The sequence below is a fragment of the Vicugna pacos genome, chromosome 12, assembly GCF_048564905.1.
Source record: "Vicugna pacos chromosome 12, VicPac4, whole genome shotgun sequence".
Classification (NCBI taxonomy): Eukaryota; Metazoa; Chordata; class Mammalia; order Artiodactyla; family Camelidae; genus Vicugna; species Vicugna pacos.
This window is the reverse complement of record NC_132998.1, coordinates 46096532-46117669: the sequence shown is the minus strand read 5'-3', so window position 1 is coordinate 46117669 and position 21138 is coordinate 46096532. Positions and strand designations below refer to the sequence as shown.

At 36.1% G+C, this 21138-nt stretch overlaps 1 protein-coding gene across 1 annotated transcript in view; it reads left to right on the top strand.

Annotated features, from left to right (window-relative positions):
• The window catches only part of OTOGL (otogelin like), a 134715-nt gene that overhangs the window by 32928 nt on the left and 80649 nt on the right, over positions 1-21138 (top strand). Inside the window, exons 12-22 of the mRNA XM_072973333.1 lie at positions 3568-3674; positions 3884-4009; positions 5249-5357; positions 6428-6474; positions 6909-7054; positions 8214-8337; positions 10343-10520; positions 13702-13826; positions 16549-16758; positions 18608-18773; positions 19724-19798. Coding sequence (XP_072829434.1) covers positions 3568-3674; positions 3884-4009; positions 5249-5357; positions 6428-6474; positions 6909-7054; positions 8214-8337; positions 10343-10520; positions 13702-13826; positions 16549-16758; positions 18608-18773; positions 19724-19798 — 1413 coding nt within the window. The remainder of the gene's footprint in view (positions 1-3567; positions 3675-3883; positions 4010-5248; positions 5358-6427; positions 6475-6908; positions 7055-8213; positions 8338-10342; positions 10521-13701; positions 13827-16548; positions 16759-18607; positions 18774-19723; positions 19799-21138) is intronic.

Here is a 21138-nt window from a genome sequence, read left to right as displayed (position 1 = left end):
TTTTTTTCAAAAATTTACCAAGTGTTTGTGATTATCTGCCTTGAATATTCAAGAATATCTCAAGAAATTTTAACATGTTTGCATTTTTTAAATCTCCCCAAGAAGTGTAAACAGTATATGGGAACTTTGTTGTAAAAAAACAGACTAATTTTCGATTGAATAAAACCAGTGAAATAACATCTTGGGTAGCTTGTTAAGACGTTTATCAAAGGTGCAAACAAAAAGGAAAGTCTGAGGTAATATGAAATTATTTATAATCACTCTGCTTTAGTTAAATTAAGATTATTCTAAAAACAATGAATGTAATGATATTTTCCAGATATTAAAAGAAGCCTATTTGGGATACATGTTAATTTTGAGTAGAGGTGCAGTTATACCTTTATTTGTATATAGAGTCTCTAAATTTCAGGGATTTCTGAACTAATGCAGAAACTTTGGAAGAGTAACCCCCTCTGCTTAAAATACTGAGAACTGACCTCACTCTATATTTTACAGCATTCTGCTCTCTATTTGGTTTTATTTTTCATTTCGGCACTGTATTGTTATATCTCTGTGCTATCACTTAGCCGCTTTTTTAGGTATCTCTGTAGGTGGTCCATTGTTCTTATTTAGCCATACATATGGAATTTAAAATTTTTATTTATTTATTTATTTTTGGTTTTGTTTTGGGGGGAGGCAATTAGGTTTTATTTATTTACGTATTTATTTTAATGGAGGCACTAGGGATTGAACCCAAGACCTTGTGCATGCTAAGCATGTGCTCTACCACTAAGCTATAGCCTCCCCCCGCTGGAATTAAAAATTGTTTTTATTCCTTGGTGATTCATTCTTGGACCATTCTCCAATAGCCTTGTCACTTGTCTTATCATTATCATCTTTAGCACCCACTTCTCAAATTGGCTGAGGTGAAGGATCATTTGGCAGATCCAGGAAAGTCATTATTCTCTATTTATTAGTTGAGATATTGTTTGGCTGCTTCAGTTGCCAAAGTATCTGTGGCTTAAATTAAATCGGATGCTTTGTAATTCTGTCGTTTAAAGTCCAAGCTGGCAAGCGGTCCTGGGTTTGTACCATATGTCTGCTTCATGAGTTTTCCTTTGACTCAGTGATACAATTGCTATGTCATCCCCAAGGGCCTAGGGTATTATTCTCAGTTTCATGGCCAAAACTGGCTCACCCCTGCCATGTCTGTGTTTTAGCCCTTAGGAAGGGACAAAAGGAAGTAGAAAGCTGTCAGCTATTTTAAGGAAGTGACCTAGAAGTTTCATGCACACTCTCACTTTTAACTCTTTGGTCAGAACATGGCCACACCTAGAAGCAAGGACAACTGGGAAATGTTGTCTTTGGCTAGGCAGCCATATACCCAGCAAAAACTTATGGGTTCTAATACTAAAAAAAACAAAAAACAAAAAAATGAAGAGGGAGCTGGTTACAAAAAAGAGCCTGCTAGACCCACTTCATTTGAAATTTCATCATTAAGAAATTAACATTTTTGTCTTTGGAAAATTTGATGTATTTTAGACTTTGAACTTGGAAACCAAATTGCTTTCTTTAGGGCAAATGAAAACAGCAGTATAGTGAAATATCTCTTACTGGTTGAAATCAAGATATATGTTTGAGGTGGAGAGTCTGGGTTTGAGGGCAGAGGAGGCAAGTGATACCAAAAGAAGGGCATTATAATCGAGTAAGTGGGCATTAAAAAAATGGAAGTGAGAAGCTACCAGTTAGCCTTCCACTCCCCTCAATTTTCACCCAGTACCACACCTACCTACATTCATTTTCCCCTAAAGGATATTCTCTGTATTTCTTATACTAAAAGACTGCATCACAATGACAATAGCCATTCTGGCAGGTGTGAGGTGATGTCTCACTGTGGTTTTGATTTGCATTTCCCTGATGATTAGTAATGTTGAGCATCTTTTCATCTGTCTGTTGGCCATGGAAACAGAAACAACTTAGATATGTCCCTGTCCTAGGAACTCAGATTCTAATTGGGCAGAGAAACAGGTCTTCTGCAATTACACATAATCTAAGTGCAAAGTGCAGTGAATATGGAGGATAGAGCTACTAACTTTATCAGGAATGCCTATAGGAGATGACATCTGAGTTGGTATTTGAAGGATGATATAATACCAGTCCTTGAACATGGGACTTCCTGCTTCTGCTTCTGGGAATGCTAAACCTAGCAGCAAGGAAATGCCTTTAATTTTGCCACACCCAAGCCAACTGATTTATGAAAAATATTATTTAATGCTGATTTCCTTTATTAAAATTAGCATCCAAAATGGAAAAATTAACTTATTTTCCCCTCAGTAAATTGCAATAGTAATTTCTTTCTTGCCAGACTGTTGTGAATTTTCATGCAATGCTGTATGTAATGTGCCTAGTACAAAATGGTAGCTACTTGGATAATAGTTGCTTTGGGTTGGAAAACCAATATGCAGTTACTTCGTTAATTTTCAAAGCCTCCATTAATTGTAGAAAACAATGCACATATTTAAAATAAATCATACATTTAATGTCTTTCTGGGAACTCAATAGTTTTAGTTTCCCTTGTTTTTCAGACTTCTCTTGTTTGGAGGTTTAGAATATTTCCTGAGCTTCTGAAGTTTATATGCTCAGTCCTTTTTTTTTTTTTTCCTTCTAAAGCTGAGTTAATTGAATTAGATAAGCTGCATGACTCCAATTATAGCAGCACAGGATAAGTGCAATTTGAGACAGAAGGCTTATATAATCGAGATCCTGAAAATGCTAAGGTTCACCAAATGCAACATTCTTAAGGTCATTATCTTGTAAGATATTTAACTAATTTTGAGTTTCAGTTGGGTTGAAAAACAAGCCCACTAGTTTATAAACTCTTTTTATTTTATAGGTATCTTGCTAATCTGCTTTGGGAATTGGCAGTCCTCATATTTGTCTGGGGGTTTCTAGAGTGATTATAAGAAAATACTTACAGATTATTCACTCATGGCAGTACTATAAAAGTAACTAGCTTTAGTAATTTAAACTTGAACAAATTAAAAACCTTCTTTTAAATCTTAGATTAAATGCTATTTAATCTTTCAAAAGTGCTGCAGATTATTAGTATTGGTTTTATTCCAGCATGTAGACTATCAGGAGCATGATATCTTAGAAATAATGTTCATACTTGATGTTTTTGTTTGATAGAATTTTATCTTCTCTAATAGGATTTATTAAATTCTAAAGAGTCTGAGATGTTTTGAATGAGGACAAAAAAAATACTTACAGGGATTTTAGGAAAAATGTCATAATTCAAACAGAAATATATTTTCATTATAGGTACTCCCTTGAATCAAAAAAATTGGCCCAATTATCAAAAGACATAGATGAAAACAATTTACCTGGACCTTTTTAGCTGGGATCCCTTGTGTATGTGTCTTCTGCATTATTGTACATAATATTATGTTATAATGTATTATCTTATGTACAAGCTGACCTCAGCTAATATTCACCACACACTCAGCGTTTCTTGAGATCAGGAGCTCAAAATGATGGTCTCTGTCGGTATTTCCTGTGTGATTCTGGATCTGTCTTTTCACTTCCCAGAACTCACGATGATGAGACCTACTGTCGGGCAGCCACTGAGTACGCTAGAGCCTGTTCCCACGCTGGCTACCCTATTCAGGATTGGAGAGATGACTTTCCAGCATGCAGTACGTTTTCTTGTTTTCCAAGCCCTGTGTACTTTCGTTAATTTTAGTCTTATCCTAAACTTACCCTAGTACTCACAACTAACATATTGCGAAGATTCGTTACTGATGCAATAACATTGGTAAACTTGCGTACTTTCAAAAACATTGTAATCATTTTGAAAGAGAGGTGAATAAAGTTGACTTACAGCTCCCCTGTTTGCCCATTTTAGTTGATAAATGTGATGACAGCTTTGTCCATCGGGATTGTATCAGTTGTTGCCCACCAACCTGCACATTTGAGAAACAGTGTCTTGGGAGCAATCTCCACTGTCTTGATGGATGTTACTGTCCAGATGGTAAGTGCTTCATGAGAGAAACCATGTCTGCACTCATAGAAATAGTACCCAGTGATCTGAGACTCATGTCTCAATGTCCTCTCTCAGGGTGTTAGAGCTGCTGCGATTTTCTACTCTTGTCAGCTTTGATCCTTGAAGTGACTGGAAGCAATGGCTTCTTTTCTTTAATAAAAGGCTTATTATTTTGTAAATTTCCCAGGAAATCTGAAATCTAGAGTCCTGAAGTTATCCATGGCAGATCTGATGTTCTCGTGAATATCTAAAGATTTTTAATAATTTATATATTTTCGTCTTTTAAAGATGAAATCAAGTTCCGGAAAAAAAAAACCCTGCACATTTTGGCAGTATAAGATTTTAGTTCTGATGTCAAGCTTTAATATTTGAAATTATAAATAATATAGCAAATGATAGAGATGGGGTTTAAATCTGCTACACTGATAGGCATTTATAAGAACACTGAGGATTTACCCAAACCCTTCTATTTTTATAGATTAAAAAAAATCACAGAGATGTTAAGTGGTTTTCCCACTGTCATATACTTGACATGAGTGAGGACTGCTTGGAACCAGATCTGTTGACCTTGGTCCATTGCTCTGCCAGCGCTACTCAGTGCACTTTGGACCAGTGTCAGGCCTGAACTGTTTGTTACTTGCCAATGATGAGATAAGGAGTTTGCATCAGACTGTAAATCCATGCGTCGATACATATATTTCCTTCATCTAGAAAGTCTTATTCTGGAAAAAGATCAGGTGAATCAGTGTGCTTAGTAACACTGCTTAGACACCTTTGCTCTTAGAGAGAAGTAACAAACACAGTTCTGCTGTGCTAGCCCTCAGAGTAGCACTGCCTGGCTCTTTATTATCTGTGTGATCATAGTGTAAAGCTCTCACTTTGAAATAAACAAAGATTAAACCAGAATATACTTTCTCCCTCCTCTCCTCCCCTCTTCCCTCAAAGCAGGGAGACTTTAGTTGCTTTGGTTCTGTACTGCGAACCTTGAGTGTTTAATGGCAAGCCGTGGGATAAGAAAGTTGAAAACCACTGAACTAGACTTTTAGAAGGTAGCTATTGATTGAGACAGAGTGGTCAGTCCTGCCTACTCCTTGAAAGTAAAGAAATTTGTATTTCCAGCACCTAGTATAAGTAAGTGTTCAACAAAAGTTGGTTTAATTATTACATTCAAAGGATGCAATCATTATTATTTATTTTGAGAATTTGATATATATTTTTCTTAAATAGGCCTCATAATGGAAAATGGGACTTGTATCTCCTTGGAAAATTGCCCATGTAATTTTCATGGATTAGCTTATTCAGTTGGTTCAAAAATTGAACAAGAATGTACGGAATGGTATGTGATCAATGGACAGCCAATTATTTCTGGGTACCTGGCTAGTGGACAATTTTACCATGACGTATGTTCAAAGAAATATACTTGTTTCTGATTTTTCTTCCAAAAATTCCAAAATACAGTTTTCATGTTATTTGAAGTCTGTACAGGGACAGGGTGGTGGGGGTACTGTCTGTATTTTCTTTTATGATGTCATTCTTCTCACTTCCCTTAGTAACTCCATAAAGTCTTATATCCACGTGATGAATCTGTTGAATTCTCTTGTGATTCATAATCACTAATTTGTGCACTGCTTCATTTTTAGAACTTAATGGTTCTCTTGGCCTTCTCTATTGAGTACTTTAAAAAGTAACTCTCTGTATCACCAATTTTTGGCCATGATTAGATACTTTCAGAATTTCTTCTTGAATTAGCTAAGACAATTATAGCCAAAGAGTGAATCCCTCCAGGGCAGTCTAAAAGGAAACAGAGTATAAATGTCTTTAGGCTCTTTTCTCTTTGGTCTGTAACTGAAATGCAGTTGGATAACTAAGCCTGTCTTTGGCACTGATTGGAGTTCCTGCCTTTCAGAAATTGCTCTGTCCTCCAAATTCATATCTGTTTGGTGGAAGAGACAGAATTCATCTTACATAAGAGAACGTCTTTTCTTTCTTTTTAATGTCTGACGATCCTCAAAGCCAACTTCTAAAATTTTTAGTAGATGAGTTAAATCATTAATCTTAACTCTGTATGTATACTTCTCTAATGCTATAGGTAAATACTTTATTGTGTGTGAACTTTTTTGGCTTAAGTGATGAGAGAAGGACAGAAATAGAAGTTCTCTGTTTGCTTAGTATTTTTGTTCTTGACTAATCTGTATTCCCTTCATATCACCTTTATAGATTTTTAAATATGGCATGCAATAGATAGTAATTTATCAGCTAATTGAAATTTTGAGGAGATATTTTTCAGGTCAGATTATTCCAAACCCAAAGACTATGATACATTTTGGTACGTTAACCAATACATTATTGCAAACACTAATCAGTTTCTCTATACAAATAGATTAATATTTTTATCATTTCATTTAGTGTATGTGTTGGTGGAGTTTGGAACTGCACTGAGCATGACTGTCCAGGTAATCTTTTTAAATGTTTTTAAAGAAAATATCTTTTGTTTTGAAATTGAAGAGGAAGAGAACACTGATTTTTATAAGGTCATCTCTCATATAATGAGATGCAATGATCTAGAAATCCAAATTGTCAGAGGGTAAGTTGAAAATTGAATAAATGACAGGTATGAGCAGACACCTTTGATAAAAATGTATTAAAATAGTACAAGTAATACAAAATCTAAAAAATATGTGGAACACCTATCATTTAATAAATTTTAATTTAAATTGAATAACATAATTTAGTAAATCTGTCAAACTAATTAATTTTAAACACTTTAGTTATTCTTTCAGATGCATGAATATTTACCCTAAGTTGACCATATATTTTTAAGAATAAATGTAATTTCTTCCTCCTTCTCCTCCCCTCCTCTCCTCCTCCTCCTTCTTCTTTTTTGTAGTTCAGTGCTCCGTTGTGGGTGATTCTCATTTTACTACTTTTGATGGTCGACATTATTCTTTCATTGGAATGTGCCAATACATCCTTGTAAAAGGAACTGGGAAAGATAAATTCACAATTACTTTACAGAAAGCTCACTGTGAGAAGGTAAGAACATCTCAAAACGAGCAGAGGGATGTTCTTTTTTTTTTTTTTTTTGACTCAAACTACTTATTTAGGGTAAGAATGGTAACATGAATAGGTATAGTTTTCTTCAAAAATAAGACACCAGTGACTGTTAAGGTGTATCATTCTATATACTACAAAGAAAGAAACGATGTTGATGGTTACTCTATGTTGTACTATTAATTATGTCATGTATCCTGATTTCAGATATTAAAATATGAAAACAAATATGTCTTAGACTAAATACTACATATTTATTGCATTTTCTTCCTTAAAAATGGTATTTTTATGCATAGTTTTAAGGAATATTTCATGCATGATTGTACAATAGGCAATAAGTTTTTTGTTACTTCAAAACTGCTATGTTAAAGATGGTTTTTGACAGAATTTAACAAGTTTCACACCATTCTAAATAGATATGATGAATTTTTTAGCACACTGTAATATTTCTATTAGATCTTTTCTTGAATAAACACATCAATAATTTGTAAACAAAGAAACCCAGATCTTTTACTCATCTCTCTAAATTAGGTAGTCAAAATTTTGCCAAAATCTTTTATTCTAGTTTAATTCCAACATAAAATGGTTGTTTCTAACAAAATTCTGAACTACTTTATTACTTTCGTTTAGTTTGATTTTTTTCCTTTGCTGTATGTCAGAGTTTGAGTCAACTTGCTGCATAGGATCACAATTCTCTTTGTTCTTTTCTATATTGAATTTTTCATATCTATTGATTTTTTATGTCTATATAAAATATATTTTTTATATCTACTGTATCTTCTTTTCTATTTTGAATTTCTTATATATACCACAAATAAATTTGGAAAAGCACTTTAATTATATGTTATGGAAAATAATAATTATTGACACTTTATTGAAAACATTTCTATTTAATAATCTGTGTTTAGTATACATATGTTTGTGGTGTGTTTAATGTACTATGTAAAGATATTTTATTAGTAAACAGGGCTACATAAGATTCACAATAAGATGCAAATCTTCTATATACCAAGAATTCTTATGTATATGTACTGTCTCCTTTGTCTCCCTCATCTCCCATTTCCTTCTTTTTTTGTCCTTGTGCCTTCCTATGTCTCTCTCTCTCTCATTCCTTTAATTGATAATTTGATCTTTTATGCAGAACCTTGGCTTGGTCTGCCTTCAGTCTATAACTCTAATTTTGGAAGATGATTTTAACAAACAAGTGACCCTTAGTAGGGGAGGACAGCTCCTCACCAGTCCTAATCAAGGCTTCAATCTGAACGGTAAGAAGCAATGCTGCTGGTGTTCTTTTCTTACATTAACAACAACAACAACACAACCTAAATGGAGACTTCTCCCATTGGCTGACTTAGCTGACAGTTATTGAGTGCCTGTGTGCTGCCAGGTCCTCAGCCAGACTTAGTGAAGACCACCGTGTTTATGGGAACTAGTGTTTGTCTCAAGTGGCCTAGAGTTTGGAAGAGGAGAGACAGAAGTAAACAGCCACTTAAAAATATGACAAACTCAAAGATATGCATGGGGACTTTGGGGGTCTAAATGACTGGGTGCAGCTCACCCAGCACTGGGAGGGGTATGCAGGTATGGTCAGGGAAGTTTTCTGAAGGAAGGGATATCTCATTGAGCATTAACAACTGAGGGGTTGCTGGGATGAAGGAGATGGGGAAAGTTTGCCAGGCATATAAGGAGGAGAATTCTAAGTGTAGGGGGAACTGTAACTAGCTTCCATTGCTACAGCATGAAGAAGGTAAGTGCAGAATGTCTAGAGATGAGAATAGGGAATTCGATGAGGATGAGAACGGGAGAGGCCTTATTTTTTTTTAATTGAAGTATAATTATCTTACAATATTAGTTTCAGATGTACAACATAGTGATTCAATATTTTTATAGATTATACTCCATTTGAGTTATTACAAAACAATGACTATATTTCCCTGTGCTGTACAATATATCCTTGTTCTTTACCTATTTTATATATAGTAGTTTGTATCTACTATATATCTAAGTTAATCCCATGCGGAAGACCTTATATGCAGGGCATTATACATTATGGTGTTCCTCACACTTGGGTTCCAGTATAGTTATTAGTAACAGTCTCTTTCACTCTCAGAAATTGTCTTGATTTGTATTATAAATTACATGGTCACACTCAATGGGATGCCAAGGATGTTGAACTTGATATGAAATTGAATATGCAGTTATTATTATTTGACCATTTTTATGTTCAAAGATAACAATCTCATGCTTCAACCAAGTAAACAATTTTAATGAGAAGAATGATATGGCCTTTTTTTCCCCTTTTTTTTGTTTTGGTAAGCCACTATAATGACAGTATGGAAATGGCTTTAAGAGATGTTAGACAGGAGAACAGTTAGGATGTTACTAAGCCACTATAATGACAGTATGGAAATGGCTTTAAGAGATGTTAGACAGGAGAACAGTTAGGATGTTACTAAGCCACTATAATGACAGTATGGAAATGGCTTTAAGAGATGTTAGACAGGAGAACAGTTAGGATGTTACAAGGAATTAGGAGTTGATGCAAGGCAGTGATAGTAGAGATGGAAAGAAGAAAACAGATTGAAAATTTATTTAGAAAAAAAGTGGTGTGTGTTTGGTGATGGATTGGATTGGGGTTGGTTGGGGAAAGGCAACAAGGGACAGGAAATGATCAAAGAATGAGTCTCAGATTTCTGAGTTTGGTGACCAGATTGATGGCGGAAATTGTAATAGAGGTGAAGGAGCAACTCTTCTGGTGGCAAAAGTCAAGTTCAGTCTTGAATACAAGTTTCTTGTTTCTAAAGTGTCTCATAAAGGGTGCTTCTCAAGTCATCTGCTTCCCTTTTGCCAGCAATCTCAAGGGAATGGGGAATTTTTTTTTTTAAGTGCCACTTCCTTATTGAATCATGACCAATTTGGAGAAAAATTCACACACATATACACATATACAAATACACACCTGAGTTAAGGATAAGAGATCAGATTTCAAATGTCTAAGGATTGTTCACTTTCACCATGAGACGCTTGCCAACTGAAATTCCATGCGGACCTGACAATCTATCAAAAATATCTACTGAAGACCCAGAAAGGAGGACAGAAGGGAAATAGAAGAAAAGAAAGCAGGCACAAGGTAGCAAAAGTTGGCCCTGGAGCACAGGGGCAGGAACTGGGAGGAAGTCTCTGGTAAGAAGAATCCTGGTGTTGCACGTTAGCATTTCAGACACTGCCTGTGCATCTCAAAGCTGATCTATGTATGTTCTTTTCCTGCAGGAATTGTTGAAATTCAAACTCTGTCATCCTTATTTATTCTTCTAAAAACCACATTTGGTTTAAAGATTCTGTTTGCAATAGATGGGGAAAGAATTTATATTCAGCTCACTAGTGCCTGGAAAAGAAGAACGTTGGGTCTGTGTGGCACTTTTAATGGGAACATAAGGGATGATTTCCTGTAAGTATGATCTTTGTAAACTGACATGTTTAATGACTAGTAATTTAGAGGACATACATTCTTACATTAAATATGTTTACTAACTAATAATCGCTTAGTCATCATTGTTCCAAGAGCTTTACATGGATTGTTGTATTTAAATTTCGTAGTAATCCCCTGATTAGTATCTCTGTTTTAGAGATAAGGAAACTAACAGAGGCTTCAGAGTGACAAGTGAAAATAGCTCAAAGTCACTTAGCTCAAATACAGTGGAGTTGCACTTTGAATTTAGGTAGTGTGGCTCAGAGCCTGAGGGCTACTCACAGAATGAGTACCCGTTGCATGCTCTCTGCCACCTATCGAGCTTAACAGCATTCTATTTTTTAAAAATTTCACTGCCTTAAAAAAATCTGAATGTCATTTGGTATGAATGATAGTAAATTACACTTTAATAATATTGATATCATTTGGTATGATATGAGATCATAAGAGATATGAGTGATGTCTCTAAAGTAACATTATGGCATCTAAGTTAATTGAATTTTGTGATAGTGTTTCATTAGAAGAAAAAGCAATGGAATATGTCTATACTCCTTGTACTGACAAAGCACTTCCACCTACACGCGAAAAGACATGGTGTGTAATTTAGCGTAAATGCTTTGAGTACCTGCTGTTGTGCTAAGCACTGTGGGGCCGTTAAGGCAGGAAGGCATGTTTCCCATCCTCGAGGAGTTTATATTGCAGATTGGGAGGAGACTCCTATCTTTAAGAAATGATTTGTTTTAGGCAAAATATTAATAAACACTATAGAAAAAAATACGGAGATAATTTCAAAAAGTTAAGTGTCCTGGCTAGCAGGACAGCAGGCATTTAGAGTAGGTCAGCGTGGGCTGGGTAGGCAGGGAACATTTCATGGAGAAACCATTCTCCAAATGCCATTTAAAAAAATACTTCTGCATATTTTCCTGCTTGAGACTCTTTCCTCTTCGTAATTCTCCTCGTGAACTCCTATTTATTTTTTAAACCACTTCGGTCACTATTTGTTCAGAAAGTGAGTCAATATCCCACTAAAGTTAATTTTGACTCTGTTTTCAATGAATATTTGTCATTAATCTGTCTGATTTCCATTGAAAACTGTGAGGGCTTTGAAAATAAAGACCCTTGTATTCTTAGGAACTAACATAGAAACTTACATGCAGTAGACAGTTGAACTTAGTGGAGGTAAGACTTTTAATTTGGCATCAAGAAAAGAATTTGGATGGGCATTTAAAATTTTTTAATTTAAAAAGAGTCTCCTTTTGTCTCCTGTGTGATTAACTTGTTTTAGGTCTTTCTTTAAATTTATTAGTCAGAATATCAATGTTTATCACATTTGTGAAACAGAGATGGTATTAAGTGGCTTGTCCAAGATGTGTGGAGAAGATGTTAAGCCTTCTTTCTCTTCCTTGTTTGTCAAGGTAGGTTAGCAGTCAATGTTTAACAGGGCAGATCTGTCTGCCTCTTTCTAAGGCACCAGTCTTCTCCGTGTATAAACATTCAGGCCTGATAACAGTGCAGGATAATATTTCAGAGTCAGAGATAACTTTCCAACATTGTTTAGCTTTCCAGCATGTGCAGTTAAAATTCTTTGCTTCACAAAGGTTAATGTGAATCTGCAAACACAGTGGAATGGAAAATATTAGTTGCTTGAAAATTTATTTTGTGTGCTTTGTTATAGTAAGTTAACTCTGGGAAGCTAAAAGTTTATTTTATAAAATTTGAAAATGGAATAAATAAATGAGGCTACATTTTAGCTCTTTTTTTTTTTTTTGGTATTTATTGTTTTAAGTGAACTAAATGAAATAAGAGAGCCAGGCTCTGAGCCAGTTCTTCCTGGGAACCTTGAATACACCCGTCACCTTGATCTATTTTGTTATCCTTTGTTGGGGTGAAGAGGGAAGGAGAGGGAAGAATGAGAAGAGCTAGTGTCAGTCATGCACTTTCCTGGAGTCTCAGTCATTGCAACAAAATGAGGTTTCGGATTAGATGTTTGTTATAATTCTTGACAGTTCTAGAGTGGTTTTGTTTTGAGGAGTAGGAAAAGGAGGGAAAGGGGAAAGGAGGGACACAAGTGATGGACCTCAGGCACTGGCCTGTGAGGCTCCCTCTCAGTCACTGTGGTGAGAAACTCCACACAGCTTCACAATGGTGACTGAGCTAAATGGTAAGCGATGTAGTTACGAGATGTAGGTAAGAGATGTAGTTTACGAGAACACTCAGCCGAAACAAAGACTACGCTACTATTTGGCCATGTTATAGCCGAAGGCTTGCATTGGGCAAGTTTGGCTTGGTCAGAGCTTTCTGCAGGAGACCCAGTCTAACCTGATTCTCTGAGTACTGCTGACAGTGTTTGGCAGAGCATCCAATAAAGACTGTCACTTACTGACTGTTGGCTGATGAGTTAATATATCTTGATGGCTAGTGGACAGGGCATTTTAATGTCTAGCTTTTAAACACCATTGTGGTTTATAAGCCCGCAGTGTAGCTATTTCTCTTCTATTGTGGTTTGCTGAAGGAACTGAAGAAGTAAGTAAACTTGGCTGAAGAATGCCTCGTATACTGTTTCTCCTCAATTTTCAATTGGTTTGTTTCTCCTCAATTTTCAGTTGGTTGGTTTGCCCAACAGCACAATGGAACCTCAGTATTTCAGGCCTCATCATGAAAATTGAAATATTGAACCAGAAATATAGGCTATTTATTCTTTAGGACGTTTGTCTCTACCCTGAAAAGAATCATGTAGGTTCCTACCTCTACCTCCCTAAACCACACACACATACGGATAGTTTGATTGTGTGACTGATACTTTGTTAAATTGATGCAAATTGCATTTGAATCTTGGCTCTGACACTTTGCAGCTGAGTGAACATTAATGTTTCTCTGAGCCTCTGTTTCGCCTTCTCTCCAAAATGGGGATAATAGTGTTTTCTTCACAAGGCTGAAATGATTATTAAATAAAACCATGTATGTCTACAGTGTGACACATTGTAAAGTATTAATAATAGGAAGTGAATATCATGTATATTTAAAAATATAATAAAACATTACAAGTCCTAAGGTTTCTTTGTAAGTTAAAAAAATAATATTCTCTTTTTTCAACTTTTGACGACCGTGAACGAGTGAAAGGAATGCGAGAGACAAAAAAAATACTGTCTTAACTTTCTAGTTCTCCATCAGGCATGATAGAAGGTACCCCACAACTCCATGCAAATGCCTGGAGAGTTTCCTCCACTTGTTTTGCACCTATTCATGTTCCTGTTGTGGACCCCTGCAACATCAACCAACAAAACAGTAAGTCTTCCTGCCTATAAGCTTAGGGAAAAGTTCTATGTATTTCTGTAACCTTGTAAAATTAGATAGTGATTTTAAATTCTGATTTTCTCCATTATGACCAAATCAATGGCATTCCTTATATATTTTTGTTTAATTCACATGCCTCGTTATGTATTCTAGGTTATTTTTAAAAAGAATTCCAGAAAATGACTATTTTATTTACTACTCTGCATTCATAAATTTACTTCTTTTAAGTGTTGAGAAATCCTCCAACTTTTCCTAAATATGAGCCAGCATTTTGGATATTTCCAATTCTTTTAATGATAAAAAAAAAATCTGTGGAAGTATTCTAGTAAGGCTGTTACAGTCTTGGGATGTTTGACTTCGGTTCCATAGTGTGACAACTTGTGCGACTTCTCTTGTTTATTACTATCACATGACAAGTTCCTACTCAGAGGCATATTGAGTCTTCATAAGCAGGAAGTCAGTGATCCAGAGAAGCTTTGTGCCATCAGGTGTGCAACAACGTGAGATGGCCATGGTCCAGAATTCCAATCTGCAATGACAGTGCAACTCACACGTCAAGAATTTTTGGCTTTATATTTTTACTAAAGCCACAGCAGACCATGTGAAAGGATATTTTACTGCTCAAGAAAAGACATATTATATATTTTTTTTTGTAAAATCACTTTGTAAAAATTATACACATGCTTAAATCGATATTTTTATAATTTAATTTTTTTTAATTATTTGGGCTAGATTACTAGTTTTCATGTAGTTTTAAAAATTCATTGTTAATATTAATGGAATACCCATGAGAAGTTAGTAAAGTTTCTAGATTTTGTAGTGGTGGTTTGGAAGGATTCTATTGATTGCTAGATGGTCTTTATTATTAACTTATCGTTTTGGTGTATTGGGAAGAACACAAAATAATCTTGCTTTTAGTGCTGTCTTTCTATCTAAGCCAACTTCTAAACTTGAAGAAGATGGTTAACTTCTCTGGTCATTTTTCCTATCTGTAATAAGAGGACTAGACTAGAGTCCTTTGGTCTCTATGATTCAATGCTTTTAATCTCACTCCCATTTAACAATAGTTTCCCCCCATTCTATTCTCAGTTTTTTGCTAATAAGTCTAGTCCTTCTCTTTCCATTCTTCTTGCTCAGTCGGTTTCTGACCTTTTCAGTTCCCTTCCTGCTATGGCAATAAACTTGTTTTCTATGTTTTTAGTAACACATACAAGTTGGAGTAGAGTCCAGTTGATAAATTCAGTTGCCCTCTGGTTGTTTCTTTAAACGACCTCCTTTATTACATGCCATTTTGTTACATTTTTTAAAAATCACTTTTGTCTCCATATCTTGTGTCTTCTATGACATGTATTTTAAATGTACCTTCTTTACTTTTGCCATGAATTTTTTTTTTGAATTTCAAATAGGTAAATTCAAAAAGATTCCCAAAGAAAGGAAAATAAATAGATAAAAGTCAACTCTGATGTGGATTCTGAATCTTCTAACAAGGATTTCCTGAGTCATTTACTTAATGTCAACAGGAATATTTTTTGATCTGTAAATCCTTAGGGCATGCAATAAAAGCCCTTGCTTGGAGATCCTGGGAATTAGTAGTGTACATGCCAACCATACACTGTTATGGTCTAAGTCATTTGTTTTCATATAGTGGTGCATAACAATGCAAAAAGGTAATACTCAGATAATTACCATGTGTTTCCAATAATAAATATATTTAAAATACTCAGCAAAACAAATTCAGTGTAATTCCTTAGTAGTGAAAAAATTCTCATCTCTAGCAGCTCATTTTGTCTTTGAAAGACGACAACTCAAAGATAGACTAATTTTATCTGTGAGGAATTCAATGCAGCTGAGGTCCATTGCACCAAGAAATCAAAGGACTTGGCTTTTTCAGAAAGGTGAAATCTAGATTGTTCTGTCAAATTTGGTTACTCCTATGAAGAGTAATATCTGATCAGCGATTCTTAAGGGAAAAGTCAACACATTTCAAGAAGTGATTATACAGATTCCCCCCAAATGGCTTGGTAGTTGTACCTCATAGCCTTTTGCTTATGTTCCATTCCCAGTTTCCATTCCTTATTCATTTATTCACGCATTCATAGATTCATTTATCAAACATGATCGAGCTCCTAATATTTGCCAGACATTGTGCACTGTGCCTTGTGCAGACACCGTGTTCTATGACTCTGTGACATCTGCCTGGTTACCATTCACCTTAGAGCCTGCACTAGAGTGAGATGATTCCAGTCATTCCTGGACAGTTGTGTCAGGGAGTTGCCATGACCTCCACAATCTGGCAACTGTTTGCATTGTATGCGGATGTCTGGAATTAAACCTCTCAAGTTCTTCAGTTCTTTATAGCAGAATCGTGAGGCTATCCTGAGATGATCCTCAGGCAATGGGCTAATTGAGGCTATGTCTATCAGTTAACCCTTCTGTTACTCAAGGTACTCAGGTATAATACAATTCTTTTTTTTTTTTTTGCTTAAAGAATATTAAATATGGATTAAGTGCTGTCATCAATATTACCAAAAGTAAAAACCACCCCCCTCAAAAGAAAACAGTGTAAGCTGAAAATGTTGGCTCTTACTGACGGCAATATGCAATACAGTGTATTTTTAGGAAAGCAAGATGCTTGGACAGGGCTGGAATTTGATTCTCAGGGGTACGAGCTGAACTAGTAAATGAGGTGCTGATGAGGTTCTTTGTCTGTTAGTCGGATACGCAGCACACTGTGATGTTATCCACCAAGAGCTCTTTACCCCCTGCCACGTCTACATCAGCCCTGGGCTGTACTATCAGCTCTGCCGCCACGACGCATGCAGATGTGGCAGCGCCTGCCTGTGCAATGCCCTCGCCCACTATGCTTATCTCTGCGGCCAGCGTGGTGTTCCCATCAACTTCAGAGCTCAGGTTTCATTCTGCGGTGAGTATAATGGCATTGGTGCCCATAAAGGTGATCAGATAACACGTCAGAGATTTTTTGCATATGTAATTACCTCCATTAATTCCATTAATGAAAAGTCAGTATTGCTTAAGTTATTTGAAATATTATTAAAATGGGAAAACATGGAAAAAAGATAAAATATTTTATTTCTGAACATTGGAGCTCTGTTGGATTAAGACCAAAAGCTTTTAACTGTTTTTACCATAAGCAAAATTAGAATGTAGCTGTATGGTTTACCGTATGCAACTGAAATAATTTGAAAAATTTGAAAAACAATTCTTATCATAGAAATGTCATATGTAAGTGTTGAAAAGTATGGAAAAGCATTATGTGATACAGTGACACAGGTGATTTGTAGTTAAATAGGTAAATTATACAATAGGCAATTATCGTCTGAAGTTCTTAGGGCTTGAATCCTCATGGTTATGATGTCCGTTGTTCTCATGCATGGGAGATTGTTTCCTTTCCTTATTGTTTAATAATTTCTTTAATCAAAGCTGCCCACCCCTCCACCCCCCTTAGAATCTTTTGTGACCTGGGTTTCAAAAACATTGTTCTCTCCACCTCTCCATCCCGCAGTTGTTTCACAAAACTTTTTCACTGGCCAGATTGGGTGTTAATTTCTCCGGTTGGGCTTTCTAAGACAAAAATTATGTAAATATTAAAGTAATGTAAATTCATATACCAAACCTGTGCAGGATGTAAACCTGGAATTTGATTTCTCAGAGGATACTTTATTTTATCAGGGACCCCACAGAGTTAGAAAAGCATTCCTGGTGTTTCATAGAGATTTCTTCTAGTCCAAGAGCTGGCAGATTACACCCGTGGGCTTCTTGTGTGTTCATAAGTAAGGCTTACCGCCCAGATGTGTGCACACTGTCTGTGACTGCTTTTCATCTACACGGATAGTTATGACAGAGACTATGTGGCCTACAAAGTTAAAACTATTCACCATTTAGCCCTTCACAAAAAAAAAAATGTGCTGATCTCTGCTGTAGTCTTACTCAGGATGGAGACTGTTTTTGGAAGTTCAAGTTAAGGGTCTCCCAAATCCTTGCCTTGTTAAAGGACCAACTTTCATTTTGCATTCCCACAAGAGTTAAACATAAGGTCCGAGTTTGCTGGGACCCATCCTTCCTTCCTCTACCTTAAGTTCTGGATTTTATTTCTCTCTTTACTTCTTTCATCTGGGGAGGTGACCCTCCAACCCCCTTTTTTCTCTCACAAGAGCAATTGTATGTTTACCACAATTTCAATTATGTTTTAGCCAGCATTTTTGAATTGTTTGTACGAGTGTTTTTAGATTATTTTAGTTTGCCTACTGCAGTCAGTTTGTTCTAAAAAGACATTGGAAGTGTTGAGGGAAAAGTATAAACATGATTAAAAAGGCAAAAAACAGGAGCTACAAGTATAGATCAATGAAGTCAAGTTTTGTCTTGTTTGTAGAAGACTAAAAGTTTACTTAGATTTAAATAATGCCGTAAAGGCGATAATATCAGCAAAGCAGTAGAGAGATTTAGAATGTGAGGACAAGAAGTTTATTTTGTATAAAATACCTTAAATATTTTTTTCAATTATGGCACAGGCTCTTAATGTCACACTTAAGGACAGTTCACATAGAATTTTCTCCTTCTTCTATTATACTTCTATTGAAGCAAAGAATTGTTTGTTTGTTTACACCTGCTATAGAATTCCATAATGTTCTAGGTTTGTTGATGCAGGATATCTTCTTTGTCATGATACATGTCTATCATAGACCTATAACCCAGCATAAAATGCTTCTGTGCCCTGTGGAAATCTCCCTCAGCTGATGCTCCTTCATCCTCAGGGCTGGTGTGTCAGAAAGGCATGCTGTACCATCACTGCGCCTCCTTCTGTCGCCGCTCCTGCATCTCTCTCTCTTCCCCGGAACAGTGTACCGATGACTGTGCTGAAGGCTGCAACTGTCCCGAAGGCAAATACTACGAAGACACACTCAGCTTTTGCGTGCCCATGTATGTCACAGAAATGGGCTGATGGCATCCATCTTTTGTCTCTTTCCTCCCATACAGAATAAATGGGCTTTCGTGACTGTTTTCTTTTCTTTCTTCCTTCCTTCCTTCCTTCCTTCCTTCCTTCCTTCCTTCCTTCCTTCCTTCCTTCCTTTCTTTCTTTCTTTCTTTCTTTCTTTCTTTCTTTCTTTCTTTCTCTTCTTCCTTTCTTTTCTTCCTTTCTTTCTCTTTCTTTTCTTTCTTTCTTAATCTGATTGACTCAGCACTATTTATTGGAAAAATTAATTTTCTCCACTGTTGAACAGTCATTTCTTCCATAAAATAAGTGTGCATATGTGCAAAGATCTGCTTGTGAGTTGTTTCTTTAGTATTTCTTGATACCTTTACCCTTATTTTTAAAATTTTTTTGAACCCCGTACGTGTTCAAATTGCTATAGAAAGAGTTAAGGAATCTGATGGTTAAGTCTGAAGTTTACTCCTACTTGCTTTTGCCATATCAAAAATAAAAGCAAGGTGTATGTTCCACTGTCATGGGGCAGGTTTTAGTAGCAGGATTGTAATGTCTCTCAGCACTCAGAAATCTCTCAAATATCACATGAGATAGAGTTGTATACATTGGGCTAAATGATACACTGGTTGTGTTTCCCTGAAGTGCCTTCAGGGGCTTTTTTTTTTTGAGGGGTGATGAAAACAACACAGTCTGTATCGTGACTAAAACAATACATAGTTTGAAGTTCAGAAAACAAAATCTGAAACTGCCCAAGACGTCATATTTAAATGGTTTCTGCTATTTGTATAGCAAAATTGCACAGACTCTCATAGAACAGTATCCTGGTTAGAGTGTGCCTGAAAATTACCAATATAGAGCATATGGTCTGCTTTAATTTCAGTGGTTTTTTTTTTTTAGTATTTATCATATTTTGCTAATTTAATCCTTCTTTTCTTCTTAACAGATTTCACTGCCGGTGTCATTACAGAGGCAGCGTTTACCAACCTGGGGAGCTCATCCCAACACCCTCAGGCTTATGGTAAATTTCAGGGATGGTGATTTTCCTTAACCAATAACATGTACTCATATAACTTTTTAACCAAAACCATAAATTGAAATATGACTTCTGTAGTTTGAAAAATACAGATAACCTTAATGTAAACTTTCAAACCATATGTATATTACATTTATACATATATATTAAACTATAATAAATAGGTGTATTAAACCACATATATATAATGTTTCAACATGGAGTGCCTATGTCTTGTGCTCATAACTGCAGAAAAGAGCCATGAATTGAAGTGTGAAGCAGTGAAAAGGGAGATCTTTGATCAGTTTGGTTCTCAGATAAAAGTTAAGGGTAAGGATTCAAATACTGTAAGTTACTGAGGGGTTTTAGTTTTGTGGTTCAACAACTTGCTCAGAAAAATAAATTCTAGAATGGAAGTAACCATGTCACACTCTGGAGTCAGAGGGCTGCCGCCCTACAGACAGCGATCCCAGTGAGATAACACTTACTCCTAGGATGACACTCATTCGGGTGGCAACCTGTTTAAAATGCAGACAAGTGCATGCAGCAGTCCTCATGGATCTGTACCCAACTCCTACCCTCCCTCTTTTAGTTGCTCTATCGGAGCCCACAGATGGTAACAGACATAAGGGAACAGTAACAATAATGCTGTCTAACCATTACTGTGCACCTTCTGTAGTCCTGGCACCATTCTAAGTGCTTCATATCTGTTATTAAAACAGTTGCTCTTCAGTGTGACCCTAAGAGACAGGTGCTGTTGCTGCAGGCCCAGTTCACAGGTGAGGAAGATGTGGCACAGGCAGTTAAGCAACCTGGTGATGAAGCCGGGATTCATTCTCGAACAGCCTGGCTCAGCAACGCTTGCTTTGTTTCCTGTTTTGGTCTGCAACTTATTTTTATTCATGGCAGAATATTGTTTACCCACAATTTATATTTATTGTCATTTCCATTTCCCTTCCTTTCACCCATCAATGAAGATACAAAGGCAACAGTTCTTGGACCTTGTACTAGTGGCCACAGTTTCCCAAGATAGAAATCTAGGAGTCATCTTTGACACCTTCCTCCTCTCATCACCTGCATCCAGTAAACCCCCAGTGACTGTGGATTTTATTTTTGACATGCATTTGAAATCCATTCCTTCCTTTCCATCGCCACTGCCTTACTGATGTCTCCCTGGGTTTGTCTACCTGGTTTTCTTATCTCTAGCCTTGTCTCTTTCCATTCTACCAGGATGGCATCTCTCTCTCAAATTCAACATAGTTGAATTTATTTAGGTAAACTTGGCAAAAGCAGAGGAAACTTCCCACCTCAGTGAGGAAAAAAAAAAAACCATTAGTGCCACGATC